The sequence below is a fragment of the Tigriopus californicus genome, chromosome 12 (genome assembly GCF_007210705.1).
Source record: "Tigriopus californicus strain San Diego chromosome 12, Tcal_SD_v2.1, whole genome shotgun sequence".
Classification (NCBI taxonomy): Eukaryota; Metazoa; Arthropoda; class Copepoda; order Harpacticoida; family Harpacticidae; genus Tigriopus; species Tigriopus californicus.
The window spans coordinates 6,919,781-6,933,411 of record NC_081451.1 but is presented as its reverse complement, the minus strand read 5'-3'; the positions used below and the strand labels follow the sequence as shown (position 1 = coordinate 6,933,411).

Here is a 13,631-nt window from a genome sequence, read left to right as displayed (position 1 = left end):
CACAGCTCTTCTGGAGCCATTGTAATACTCAACGTCCGGGAACCGAAGTTTGGTGACTTGAGAAGGCCCTGAGAACGAAGGTTGTAATTTTGCATTTTTGTACCGTTGATTGCCCAACAAAAATGAGATCACCAACGGCCAAGGGAATATTTTTGGTATGATGCAAATTATCATGTTGCATTTTATACATGGGTTTGTGTAGTGTAAATCAGATATAGTATAAATAAAGTGGCTGGATGCGAAGTCCAGTCAGTCATATCGCAGATCCCGACGAGTGTACATTTCAGTTATCGGGATAGCGGAGGACACACCATGGCGCAGACTTGCAGTGGTGTTCAGTTTTGCTGAACAAAGAACTTTGCGTGGGAAGTGTTTTTCCAAAAATGCAAGTGTGGCGGAAATCTAAGCATTTTTCGCAAATTCAAAGCTTGTATCAACTTTGTTGGGTGCTTGAGTGATGGCAACCCCGGTGGACCAAGGGGCGGCCGCCCTAGACACCCAAGAGTCGAGGTTAAAGGGCACCATTACGGCCCACAAGGGCCACTTCACCAGGGCTGTCAAGAGTGCGGCCCAAGTTATCACGTTTTTGGGGGTCAAGGAGAGGAGAGGAGTCAACCCTCGAGTTGACCAAGGTTTTGGGTCAGTTACGGTCGCATTTCGACAGAGTTTCAGAGCTGTACCTGGCTCTGGCTGATGAGTTTCCAATATTAGAGCCGGAGTGTTCGGCTAAGATGGATACCATGATGGATATGGTTCGTGCACTGAACGCTTGTTAGGGGCCCTCAAATTGGCCCACATTGTGCCAGCTGCGATGTCAAGGTACCGCAAACATCCACTGGGCCGTCCGGATCATACCGGGTTCAGACCGCTTTGCAGCCGGAACATCTCTCATGGGAGGCCACGCCGACCGAGATGCGCAGCTGGGCTAGAAAGTACTACTCAACGTCCAACTTTGAGAGAGCAACAATCGCGGATCAGCAAGCGTTCTTCCTTTCCTACTTGGACCTTGAACTGGAAACCACGGTCCGGGAATCTATTGGGGAGACCATAGCAGTGTTTGGCGAGGACTTGTGTATGGCGGCACTGGAGCGGAGGTTCGCCGTCACATACCCCCTGTTCACCCGGAGACTTGACTATTTCCGATACCAACAGGAGCAGGGGCAAGCCTTTTCGGACTACGTGACTCGGCTTCGCCAGAAGGGCAACAAGGCCGACTAGGGTTCGCTCACGCTGGACGAGATCTATGTGTTCAGGATTCTAAGCGGGCTCTTGGATGTCAAGTTGAAGGAGAAGTTGCTTGAGCTGAGGAGCCCCACACTGGCCAGCCTACTGGAGGACGCCACCAATATAGAGGTAGCCCGGCGGAACTTCAGAGTGAGCACAGGGGTGGCCAACTCGGCTGCGGCAATGATGGCCCTCGACCGTCCTCGACGGCCCGTGTCAAGGTCATCAAGCGCTAGAAACCGGGATAGGAGGCCGACCAATCAATGTCCCAAGTGCGGCCATTTTCCCCACAATGAAGGTTTTACATGCCCAGCGGAGGCAGAGGGGCGGACATGCCACAACTGCGGCCAAAAGGGCCATTTTTTCAAGGCTCGGAGGGATGGCACTGGATGTGACTCAACGCCACGGGTTCCGTCCTCGTCAATCCCCGGTGGGTGGTCTGGGGTTGGAGGCGGCTAATAGCGCGCCTATGAATTGCACCGGGACCCTGAAGCTGAAGGCCACCTTTGAGTCACATCCAGTGCCATCACGGTTCGAGTGGCCCCTGAGTCCGAGGTCACCGCAAATGTGAATCCACCACGAGTTCCCGCCGGTGAGCGCCCCGCAGCGGGGGCCAGGTGAAGAGTCAGACGAGGGGTGAGCGCATTGCCATTACGTACCATTGTTTGGATGCGCACCGTCTTCGTCACCTAATTAAAGGAATGCAAAGAGGTTAATAGCATAGTAAAGTAAAGAAATGAGGAGAGAAACAAAGAGGTTCATGGGAAAGGACAGAGAAGGGTGTGTGGGTATCAATTTAGTTGTTTAGTACTTTATCTTTTGCAGATGGATGCAACAACCAGCATCATTACAATCAGTTCTATATGCATTTATTTGCACTCTTCCATTCTTGCTTTGAGAGGTATTTCAAGATAATCTTTGGACCACCTCCTCCAGGGCTGATTGAGCAAATCGATCCAACGTTTCAATATTTTGACAAAAGGTGGACCATCCACAGTATCACCCACATAATCTGTGTGGATATCGTCCCCTCACAAGCTCAGTTGGTTTGATGGGGTGATGCTCGCCCTATTTGTGCTTAAACATCGTTTTTATTTTGCAGACTTATCACGACTGGGAATGAAATCCCCAGCTCTTCAAGACGAGAAAAAAGTATGAATTTTACTTCATTTTATAACCATAAAATATTTGATCCACTAACGAATTAGAGTTGGCGGAACTGGCTAGCCCTTGAATATAGGGTTGATCAGGCATTTGGGTCAAAAGGTTGGCTAGGTCCGACTCAAAGGATACTACTGGTTCAACACTAACATATTCCCTACAAATATTGGAAGGAAGCAAATTAAAAAATGAAGGAGCCAGAGAAAGAAGAGAAGAGGGCTTCATTGTTCAAACTAGGCTAGATTCTTGAAGGCTTGAAGGTGCTCTCAAAACGCAAGTTAAGCCTCTATGGCCAGTGTACTTGACCCTAAAACCTGGGTTGGGATAAAGCTCATGAATGGTTTTGAAAACATAAAGTATCAGGTACATTTCATACCTTCTCGGAATACCTTACAGCCCTAACCTTTCAAGCCTTTCCCAAAACAAAAGCTCTCTCATACCTTGAATGTTCCTGGTTGTTATGTCCCAAAGGACACACCCCTAATCCGATATACACGGAGGGTTGTATCTTCACGTCCGTTCTATTCAAGATCGAGATTAGGAGAGAGAAAGGAAGAGAGATAGAGAGAGAGAGCAATAGAGAAGGAGAGAACAGGACAGCTGCATATGCGCATGTGCATGCAATATAAATACAGACAATCTCCCCTCGCAGATGGAAGTATCCTCTTTCTCAGAAGTTTAAATAAATATTGGGGAAGTAATAGAATCGCAATAGGTGAAAGGGTAAAACAAGAATTGCGTTCGTTTGGCTTGTTGATTAGATTAGAGCCATCAATATAAAACATCCCCTTTCAAGCCGAACGTAACGATTATGCTTGAAAACGATCAGGCTCAAAACGTTGACATCCAGCATTCCACTCGCAACTCGCAGATAATGAGGAGACATGGAAAGGACGAGAATGAAGGTAACGCTACGGAAAGAAAGAAACAAACGGAACCTACGTATTACCACAACTCCCCTTTTCAAGATTTACATAACAACAACAACAACGAGGTAATTGGAAACCGCGAAAATGTAAATCTGACTGACTAATGATATTCAAGACGTAGAGGACCCTCGGATGATCTTGAGCTTCTTCTTGGAGTGGCAGTTTTGACATCGGCATCATCAGCTTCTGCCTCATGGGCAGTGACGATATTGGAGTCTCAAAGAAAACGACGATTTCACCAAGATTTGTTTCCGTTGGCGAATTCCAGGAGATATTGACGATGGTATGTTTTGATAACTTTTGCCGTTTTACCCCAACGATGGCTCTGGGGTTTTTGAACGGCAACGCTGAGTCCAATTAGCAAAGGATTCAACACCTTGGATGATGAATCATAATTGGCCTTGCGACATTGATCAACCTTTTCGCGCTTGGTCTAAAATCTCGGACGGCTTGGGAAGCAAAACATCTTCGTGAGTAGGGAGTCTAGACTGTAACGGACGCCCAAATACTCGTTATGCTGGGGAAATACCGTTGCTCATTGGGGTATTTCGATATTCAATGGATAAATGCTTCGGAATTCACGTCTCCTCCCGTTTTGGCCAAGATGTACTTCATAGATTTGACCATCGCCTCCGCATGACCATTACTTTGCGGGTAATACGGCGAGGAAGACTTCCAGGACACGCCCCATTTGGTCAAGAACTGGCCAAATAGATTCGAAGCAAATTGTCGACCATTATTGGTCCACAGAGTGTTCGGGACGCCGAACAAGGCAAAGAACCTTGTGAGATCTTTAATAAGAGAAGAAGCACTTGGGGCCACGGTATAATACACCACCAACGGATAATTGGAAAGGCGATCACTACAGACCAAATACTCATTTTTCTCATAGGGAAATAGGTCACCGCCTGGAAAGGACGAGACGGAGGAGCATCCTGAACCAATGGTTTTTGAATGTGGGAGGGGTGGAAGTAAAGGCAATGAGGACAGGCGGCAACTGTATTGGCGATGCCCGAGGAATAGATCGGCCAATACACGATTTGACGGGCCCTTCTCTTCGTTTTGATAACTTGAGTGGAGTTTTTGAAGAATACCCTTCACACCTGAAGATGGGATCACAATTCTTTTGCCTCGCAGAATCAAATCTTCCTCCACAGAAAGCTCACACGCAATCTTTTTGAATTGAGCCACATATCCAGATTCGGCCAACTTCACCGAATCTGAAAGTATTGCGGACTTGAGTTCTGAATATGATTGATCACACTTGGAGATCCGAATGATCTCTTCTAACTGTTACTGTGGATGGTCCACCTTTTGTCAAAATATTGAAACGTTGGATCGATTTGCTCAATCAGCCCTGGAGGAGGTGGTCCAAAGATTATCTTGAAATACCTCTCAAAGCAAGAATGGAAGAGTGCAAATAAATGCATATAGAACTGATTGTAATGATGCTGGTTGTTGCATCCATCTGCAAAAGATAAAGTACTAAACAACTAAATTGATACCCACACACCCTTCTCTGTCCTTTCCCATGAACCTCTTTGTTTCTCTCCTCATTTCTTTACTTTACTATGCTATTAACCTCTTTGCATTCCTTTAATTAAGTTTCCTTACTCTAAATCTGAGTACTTAGTTGTGTCCAGCATTAGGACATGGAGCGGATCATCTATCCCTGGAACGTCCATCATCCCAGACGAAAATTCTCAACCCTTAAATATAGTGCAGGGATATAACGGGAGTTGCATACTAATATACCCATTATGGACATTTGCGACAACCCGACCAACAGCCACAGAAAATGTCAAAATATCATATCAAAACGTTATGAAGTGTATCAAATCGATAAAAAAATATCAAGACTTTTCTCCAAGACTGGCCTTGTCCACCAGTGGTGCTCTGAACTCAGACCCAAGGAAAGCGAAAGCGCATAAGACTAATCAGACATGTCGACAAACTTTAGAGCACCTTCTGTAAAATCTCAACCAAGGCCCTTGTTTCAAGTCCGGATTGGTCTGAGGGCGGATGATACCCAACCTTCAAATCATAGTTCATGGTTGACCCCACTTGCCCTAATTTCAAGTTCAATCTACCAGTGTTAGAAGATCTATCACGTCTATTCTCTCCCAAAGTGATCAGTGGATGAATGTTCTGTGAACGGTGTTAAATTTTCCAACAGAGGTTGCTAATTTTTAATCGATATTTTCCGAAAAAGAATAAACTAAATCGAGTGTAGAAAAAGAAGAATGTCTCGAAATAAATGTTTTAAATCCGTTTTGGATTGGTTTCACCAAGAGCCCAGTCCTTTCAATTTTCTCAGCTTACTTTTTGATTTTCAATGAAGGTTTATGTTTCAATCCAATCAGTTTCAAGTGTTCAATTCTTCGTAGAAAATAACCGCAAGTTCAGTTGAGAAAAAATGATCGAAACGCATACTCTAAAAGATGCTCGTATACATTTTAAGAGAATCTTTATAAAGGAAATTCACAACAAATTTGTAGAACTGATAGTAGTTATTTAGCTTCTTATCTGTGACAAGATGATAGCAACGCGTCAAAATAATTCCACACTCTTCTTTAAGCAAAATTGATCGTACAATCCATGACGACAGGTCAAATAAGTATTTTGGCCGGTGGCCAAACGGCTTAATCTATTTTCTAATTTGAATAGGTGTGGTAGGGCACGAAGAAGATCCTTGCGTTGGTGAAGAAGTACCTGAAAGAAGGTGAAAAGTTTTCATCGGACATTTGCAAGAAATATGTTAATTAAATTTCGTTAGTTAGTTGGGCAAAATTCAGGAAATGGATGATTTGAACTTAACGTTTTCAAGGTTAATTAGGCTAAAGCTTTGCCAAAATAAAGTTAGAATCATACGTAAATAGGTAACGTAATACGTAAAAAAGCTCTTCTTATAACAGGCGGCCAAGAGGAACAAGTTTTCTGTTCACGGTTTAAACACTTTTTAAGATAATTTTTATTTCTTTGTTTTTGAATTTTTATCAATTCATATCAAGTTTTGAATATATTTAGACTATTTATTACATACATATTACCTTTTAATGGAGCGAGCATTTGGCATTTTGAGAACAAAATAAAGGTTAAAACGCCAAAGTCCCACTCTACCCTCTGAGCCCCTCAATGTTGCTTGAGAAGCCAGAGGGCGCTGACAAAACGTTCCGTTCTGCCGGAGCCACGTTTTAAAAGCATTGCAGTATAGTATGCATTTGAAGGATGATTCGATAATTGTTTGTTGTGTTTAGGGCGCCAGGGTTCACTCAGAGAAACGCCGATTGGAGGAATGAGATTAGTTCTCCAAGTATAGATGTGGCAAGCGTCTAGAAGTTTTGTGTTTTGGAGAAAAAGGGCTAGCTGCACATTCCTAGTGTAGAGGTCAATGTTTGCGGAATCCTGCTACAAAATGAAAACCTACATATCTGTTCTCAAGACCTTTAATGTGACCTAAAGAGGGATCCTGTTGGTTTCGGCGAATTAAAAAACTAAAGAAATTGATGTGAGAGAGTATTCTTCACACACTGAGCGCACATCCAGGAGTCAGAGGGACTGGAGTGGTACAGGCTACAAGTTCCGTTGCCAGGTCAAATAATTCTCGAAGTCGATAAGTTATATGAGCATACATCTTTGATGGTCTGAGTTGGCTTTGATGGGTGTTGGAACAACTCAAAATATTTCTAACCCGAGAATGTACAAATATTGAGCATTTGAACAATTAATTTTTTCGGACCTATAAAATGGCTCTGTATCATCTTACCATTTGATTTGGAGGGTTGAGAGAGATGGTCGCTATTTTTTTGTTTGTTGTTCCCCTGAGATGATATAGAATATGAATGTTGCGCTGTCATGAAATATTGTTATTGATATCTTACCCATTCTTTAGAAGCAGTGGACGCTTGGTCTGGAAGTAGAAAGGTATCATTTTTAGTGACAAAAAATATCAACTTTTTTACATCTGGCTGATACAAGTGGCCACAGTCACTGACTGACTTCTAGAAACATGGACGGTGAACAGGTTTCATGACAAATCGATTTGCCCGGGTTTATTTTCATGATATGAGTGTAAGTTAAGATATATAGAAGGTGGCAATCAAAGGCAAGTTAAGTTTAGTCTATTAGTATTCAATTGCTAAACATTGCGTTCCATGGTTATATCGCAAAAAGCATAAATAGGTGACTGAGAGGATTCCAAATTTTGTGTAGTAGTTACTAGACTAGACTACCCTGAGTTAAGACTACTATCTGAGTTCCCTATTTGTAACGATTTTTATTGCGAGGGTCCTTGCTTCATTAGATTTTACAATTTCATCATGTCAATCCAGAGGGGTGGAGGGTAGATAGATGCCTCTTGGGTTAATGCAACGGCAACCATTCAAGGCGTCAATCCACTATGGTATTTAGGGAAATTTTGCTCGACTTTAAAGTGAAAATTGGTTCAAAAAAATATTTGGTCACATCATATAGTTTTATAAATATATGATCATAAAATATGTGTAGGGTAATGGTCACTGAGAGTGTCAAGAAACTGTTAGGAATTACATAGAGTTGGAAAAAGCTACGCAAGATAAGATAGCTCCTGTTAGTTTGTAAATGTTTGAAAAAAGGACTACATCTTTTTCTCAGGGTTGATTACATTCATCATTACGGCCCTAAACATTATTCTTGACCCTTTTTTTAAGACATTTATCTATTTATTCTGTGGTACTTGCCAATTAGTTTCTACCCGGTAGGGTGCGCGATATTATCGTCTACACTTGTTTGTGGCCCATATAACCGCTCTAATGGGAGGTCTTGCTATTTTTTTTTCTTTTTTAGACATAGCTTACATGTGATCATTGCCAACCATTTTCAAGCCTATTGACGATTTAAATTTAAAAATATAAAAAACAGCCTATTAGACGAGAATGAAGTGCGAAAGAGGGTTGTGGCCAAACTTGACAAAGGTGAGACCGCCATCAAATTTGCCAATAGTTTTGGCCTTCACCGCACCACTGTTTACATGATTAATAAGCTACATGCCGCCACTAGGGTATTCTCCACGTCCAGGCCTACCTTGAACAAAGGTTGACCTCCAGAGGATTCTGGTCGGAATTGGTTTGCCCCCTAAACAGCCTTAACCTGAATCCCCTGGATTTCAGCATGTGGGGGCATGTGGAGACCAAGGCCTATGCCAGCATCCACAGCAATGTGGGTAAGCTGAAGACATGGACAATGGATACGTAAAGAAGATTTTCCTCGGCTTTGCCCCCAGACTCAAGCTCTGCATGATCATCAAAGCGTATTTGAAAAATATGATTCTATATGCCTTCAAACTTGGATTTTGTCTGTTAAGCTCTCTAACTGATTTCAAATTGAGTGGGAGAAGAAGAGAGAGGGAGGGAGAGTGGGAGAGAGAGAGGGAGGGAGAGAGGGAGGGAGAGAGGGAGAGAGAGAGGGAGAGGGAGAGAGAGAGGAGAGAGAGAAGGAAGGAGAGAGAGGGAGAGAGAGAGAGTCTAAAATACTCCAATTGAGTCAGTCAACTCGAAGACTTTTCTATCTTTGCCATGTCGTTGTTTCCACACTAAATATTTGTCTCGTTCTATATGGTTACTTACTTGTTATTTGACATACTTCTTCGCCTTTCATCATCACTCCAAAAAATGACTCCCTTGCCATTTGATGTTTTTGCCTCATTGTGTTCATTTCGTGATGCGTTTCACTTTCGTTTTCCACCTTGTTGGATTGGGCAGCAACTTCAAATTGAGACGAGATTGAGAATCTCTGAACACCCAATAGCCTTTAGTAAAGTCAGTGTTTCATCCTTACCTTTCCAACCCGTGTTTCCGTCAGCTTTGAGTGAGACCCTGCCATGATTCAAATTCCGTTAAATCAAGATCGTTCATTAAAATGAAACTAGTTCACCTTATCTCTGGTTGATTAAAAATTGTTTTTATTGTAGGAACAATCCCTACTCCACAGTGTTTTGGTGTAGGTACTGAATGGGATTCGGCCCCCAAGGATACTTCAGGGTAATGTTTGGACTCCTGGGATCGCAGTTCCTAGAGTTAAATGCAAAAAGTAGTTGATGTGCTGTGATATATTTAATCATATCCTTACATATACCTCTAAAATTTTACTTTAATACTGTAGCTTGGAATCAAGGTTCGAGTTTCAATTCTAAGCCCGTGAAATCCCAAATATTCGACCTTACCCATTGATTGATATTTAAAAACGAGGCTAAAAATCCCATTACCATTACCTTTTCAACTATTCTTTGGCGATGATGAAAAAGATCTTGTTCTTTTAAGTCCTGGACCAATTGACAGACCTTTTCAATATCCACGTCGGTCTTGCTCGGCATGTTCATATAGCTGGGACCTCCAGAACCGCAAGTGACGTCGCCGTTACTCCGATCATCTTCGCATTCTTCGGGAATGAAATCCGACGAGATTATGCTTGAAGATCGAGACCGACCAGAATTCGGGGTAGATAAATCATCAGAAGAGGCTTGCCTGGGGAGACGCCTTCTATGTATAGAAAAGGTACAGATTTATTGCTACTACAACTTTCAAGATGCGGAAACCGTCTCAGAAGACGTTCTACTACAATCGAACCATCTTTAGGCCTCCAGAGAGTGATGAACAAGAGCTATATCGTGTTGGTCAATTCTCCTAGACATTGTCAGAATCCGATACATACATCCGAGACATAGCTGATCCGAAAAAATACCAGTAAGTTTAGTCAGAAATAGAATATTAGGGAAATGACAGTGTGGTATATTGCAATTAACACTTGAAACTTATTTTAAGGGTCGTTAGAATAGCCTTTAGCCTTTTGGGTTCATATGCAGTTATCTAGTTTCTTGAGAAAATCAGTTCGGTTTTTTTTCTTTCTAAGATAAACCAATTATTTTATGAAACACAACTCTAAAGTAGATGTTCTAAAGTTTTCTACAGCTTGTTGTACTCAGCAAGATAATTGGCTTACATACAAGTGCTAACTTATCATCATAAGACAGATGTCTCAGGATAATGATAGGAAAAGACACACAAGGACAAGAACGTAGTCCATTTTTAACAAAAGTTAAGTGGATGAGCTCCATTACAAAAGATAGGCTATTAATTGATTTCTTTAATGTTTCTTAAGGACTTTCAAGAGGTATCTGGATTGGAAAGAGATGTGAAGGTGGATCAAGTAAGCATTCAAGAGGAGGAGAAATAACTAACCGAACGAAGCCCTTCCTGTCCGCATTTGCATAAGTTCCCTGCAAAAAAATGGTCCAAAGTAAGATAATCCTTGATGCGATTTCAATGCGAATTCTTACCTCTGCTGCCATTGCATCAATTGAGTTAAGGAGTGATTCAGAACCATATCTGCTCATGCTATGGGAAAGGCTGACTTGGGAACCGACTTCTTCCAAGTCTCCAAACTCTTTGAACCTGAAATAGTATCTTATTGCAAAACTGCCCAAAATTTGTGATGACGTCATCTCTTTTTCCGGCTTCTATGGCCCAATAGATACATCAATTGTCCTCGTCTACAATGAACTAGTCAATATAAGTTGCCCAAGCAAATCATTTCCAAGAAGACAAAGAATACGAATAGTAGGAAATCCTAAATATGGTGGCATGCACTGTAGCTGTAGGGAATGATTTTTCCACCTAAAAACAGAAAAACAGAAAAATGGTTGCGGCACATTTCGGATTTGCCGCCTTTTTTAACAGGCTCAAGGACTCCCGAGGGTGTATAATTAGTAAGTGTCATACTAAAGGTTAAAATTTAGAAGCAGAAAAAGAATTTAGACGAAGAAAGACTGACATATCAGCAATATACGTATATGTATGGTTTTATTCTCCGAGCCATTCCCCTTACAAGCTAAATCAAAATTCATGTTTCCTATAAGTATATTTCAGTGCCCATACATAGTATGCTCAGAAAGAACCCAGAATATATACGCCGTTGTTGATACAGTAGCATTTCTCAAGTCTGTCTTGGACACACTTTTAAATGGCATTCCAGATCAACCCAACATTCGAGGGTTAATCAGGCCTGCCAATTCAAAGTTGTTGGTAGACCAAAAATCATCAAAAAGAGAAACAATTGAAAATTGGCAAAATGAAGTCTTTCATTTCATATACGTTCGCTTTAGTTGGGTTAATAGTTTTCGTGAACAGGTGAGGTTGTATGATTTTGAAACACACAATTCTGGCAGCAGTGTGACAAGGTGTGTCTAATTGTGAAAAGAGATCACAAAGGACGGTTTGGTTTTTAAACTTAATCTAAGAACCTAATCAAACCTAACCTAACCCTACCTAACTGAACCCAGTCCAACTTAAGATGATATGAAAAACCTATAAAATCTGTACCCAAACCTGAACACCATTTGCCACAAATTTAATCATCAACACTGCCAACTAAGTGGTGGAAAATAACGTAGTCTGTTCGATGTGGATGACTACAATGCTAGACTGGATACATGTCAGCTATGATTTGAGTCGTTTTGAGGATAGTGGCTAAATTAACCAATTGAGATGGCACCGTGCATGATACCCGGTAACGGGAAGAAAAGCCCGTGAAAATCTAACCCCAAAATAAAGTATTTCTCAATATAGGTTTCAATGCTTAACAAGTCATTCTTTTCTGTCAATATAAATCATAATGTCATAGATATATAGATGATCATAGGTCATCTGTATTTATGAACAGCTAATGTCAAATTTTGAAAATATGATGAAACTCTGAACCATCCAAATGTAAGGAGTGGTGTTTATGATACTTAAATGTTCAAAATGTCAACCCTGTTTGGACTTAATTGCAAAAGCATGGTAGGCTCGGACTTTTCACTGCTTAACTTAGCCAGGTTGCGACACGGTCACTGCCAGTAAGACCATGACCAAGTCATGATTATGTAAAGTATTGCTTAGTTCAACTTTTTTATCCATAGTTTCGGTCAAAACTCCCACCAGCGACACCAGCCTTAAGCCACCAAGCAACTTAGAACTGGTCCTGTCGAAGAAGCACTCAATCAACTGGTTTGGCGACTTACAAAGAAGGCAGATGCTTGTTGATCCAACCAGGTACAATATCGCAAGTGCGCCAAGGTAATTCGCCGTCATCCAGGTCTCCCACTAAAAAAAAAAGGATCTTTAGAGAGAGAAGNATATATAGATGATCATAGGTCATCTGTATTTATGAACAGCTAATGTCAAATTTTGAAAATATGATGAAACTCTGAACCATCCAAATGTAAGGAGTAGATGCATCTTGATCCAACCAGGTACAATATCGCAAGTGCGCCAAGGTAATTCGCCGTCATCCAGGTCCCCACTAAAAAAAAAAAGGATCTTTAGAGAGAGAAGGGTATTAAAAGTATTTGTTAATGTAGTATAGTGCTAGACACTCGTAAGCGGGTTTTCGTTGTTCCATATGAAAAGAAACGGATCACAGTTCCAGCTCACTTGGCAGTCACACTACCATTTGTCATAAAAACATGCGATAGTCCACGGACTTCTAGAAATATGGACTGCGAACGAGCTTCCCGGCAAATCGACCTGCTCTTGGTCATAGACTCTCTGAGCCACTTTTCGAATTAAAGTAATAAAATAAGAACCGTAGATCTCTTAAATTAATAGTAGGTCAATTTTATATCATTTACATGCAAAGTCGTTCGTTTCAAAGCTATGTTTTCAAAAGCTCATGTAGCTGACCAAGAGGACATTTTTGCTTCCGTTTGCAGTCCATATCTCTAGAAGTCCGTGGATAGTCCTACTCGTACCTGTTACTTTTCCCAAAAAAATAACTGCTTCAAAATATCTGAGTCAATAATGTCAAACGTAGTGAAATGCTACCGATAGTGCAAAAATTTGCAAAAAAGCAAAAAACTCTTATGTGACGCAAAGTAGAATCTAACAATCTAGGGAGATCCATTTTGCCTATATTTGTAGTTATTGTATATTGCTGAAAGTGTGCGGGAATGAAAATCAGCACTAGAATTTGTCAAACTTGTAAAGCTAGCCTGTTCCTAACTTGTGTCGCAAGTCATGAAAAATGGAAAGTTGAGAAATTTGGTGGACAAAGGAAGATTTTCCTCTCCTCAAACCAGCTATGTGTGAGGGGGCCCTTTTAGTTTGGCCGTATTTAAATGAGAAGATGCAAATCATTTAAGGTATGTAAGTAGATTCAAAGCCATCAAGTTTCCCTTAGTTGCTGCGAGAAAAAGAAATACTTAAAGGCCGGTTTTTGGGCTGAAAAAGAACCGAATTTCTGAGACTGCATGAATTATAAGTGTTACAAAATACTTACCAGATGAGGTGGTCAATTTAAGTTCAG

General features: G+C 41.4%; 1 protein-coding gene across 1 annotated transcript; it reads right to left on the bottom strand.

The window, feature by feature from the left end:
- Positions 1-5,749: 5,749 nt before the first annotated feature.
- LOC131892092 (uncharacterized) lies at positions 5,750-13,625 on the bottom strand. The gene is made up of 11 exons (XM_059241834.1): positions 13,605-13,625; positions 12,349-12,430; positions 10,627-10,741; positions 10,529-10,566; positions 9,562-9,829; positions 9,225-9,361; positions 9,129-9,166; positions 8,918-9,055; positions 7,196-7,224; positions 7,081-7,135; positions 5,750-6,026 (listed from the first exon to the last, which is right to left on the bottom strand). The coding sequence occupies exons 3-11, from the start codon at positions 10,681-10,683 to the stop codon at positions 5,962-5,964; spliced, it is 825 nt and encodes a 274-aa protein (XP_059097817.1). The 5' UTR covers positions 10,684-10,741; positions 12,349-12,430; positions 13,605-13,625; the 3' UTR covers positions 5,750-5,961.
- Between the last annotated feature and the right edge of the window lie 6 nt (positions 13,626-13,631).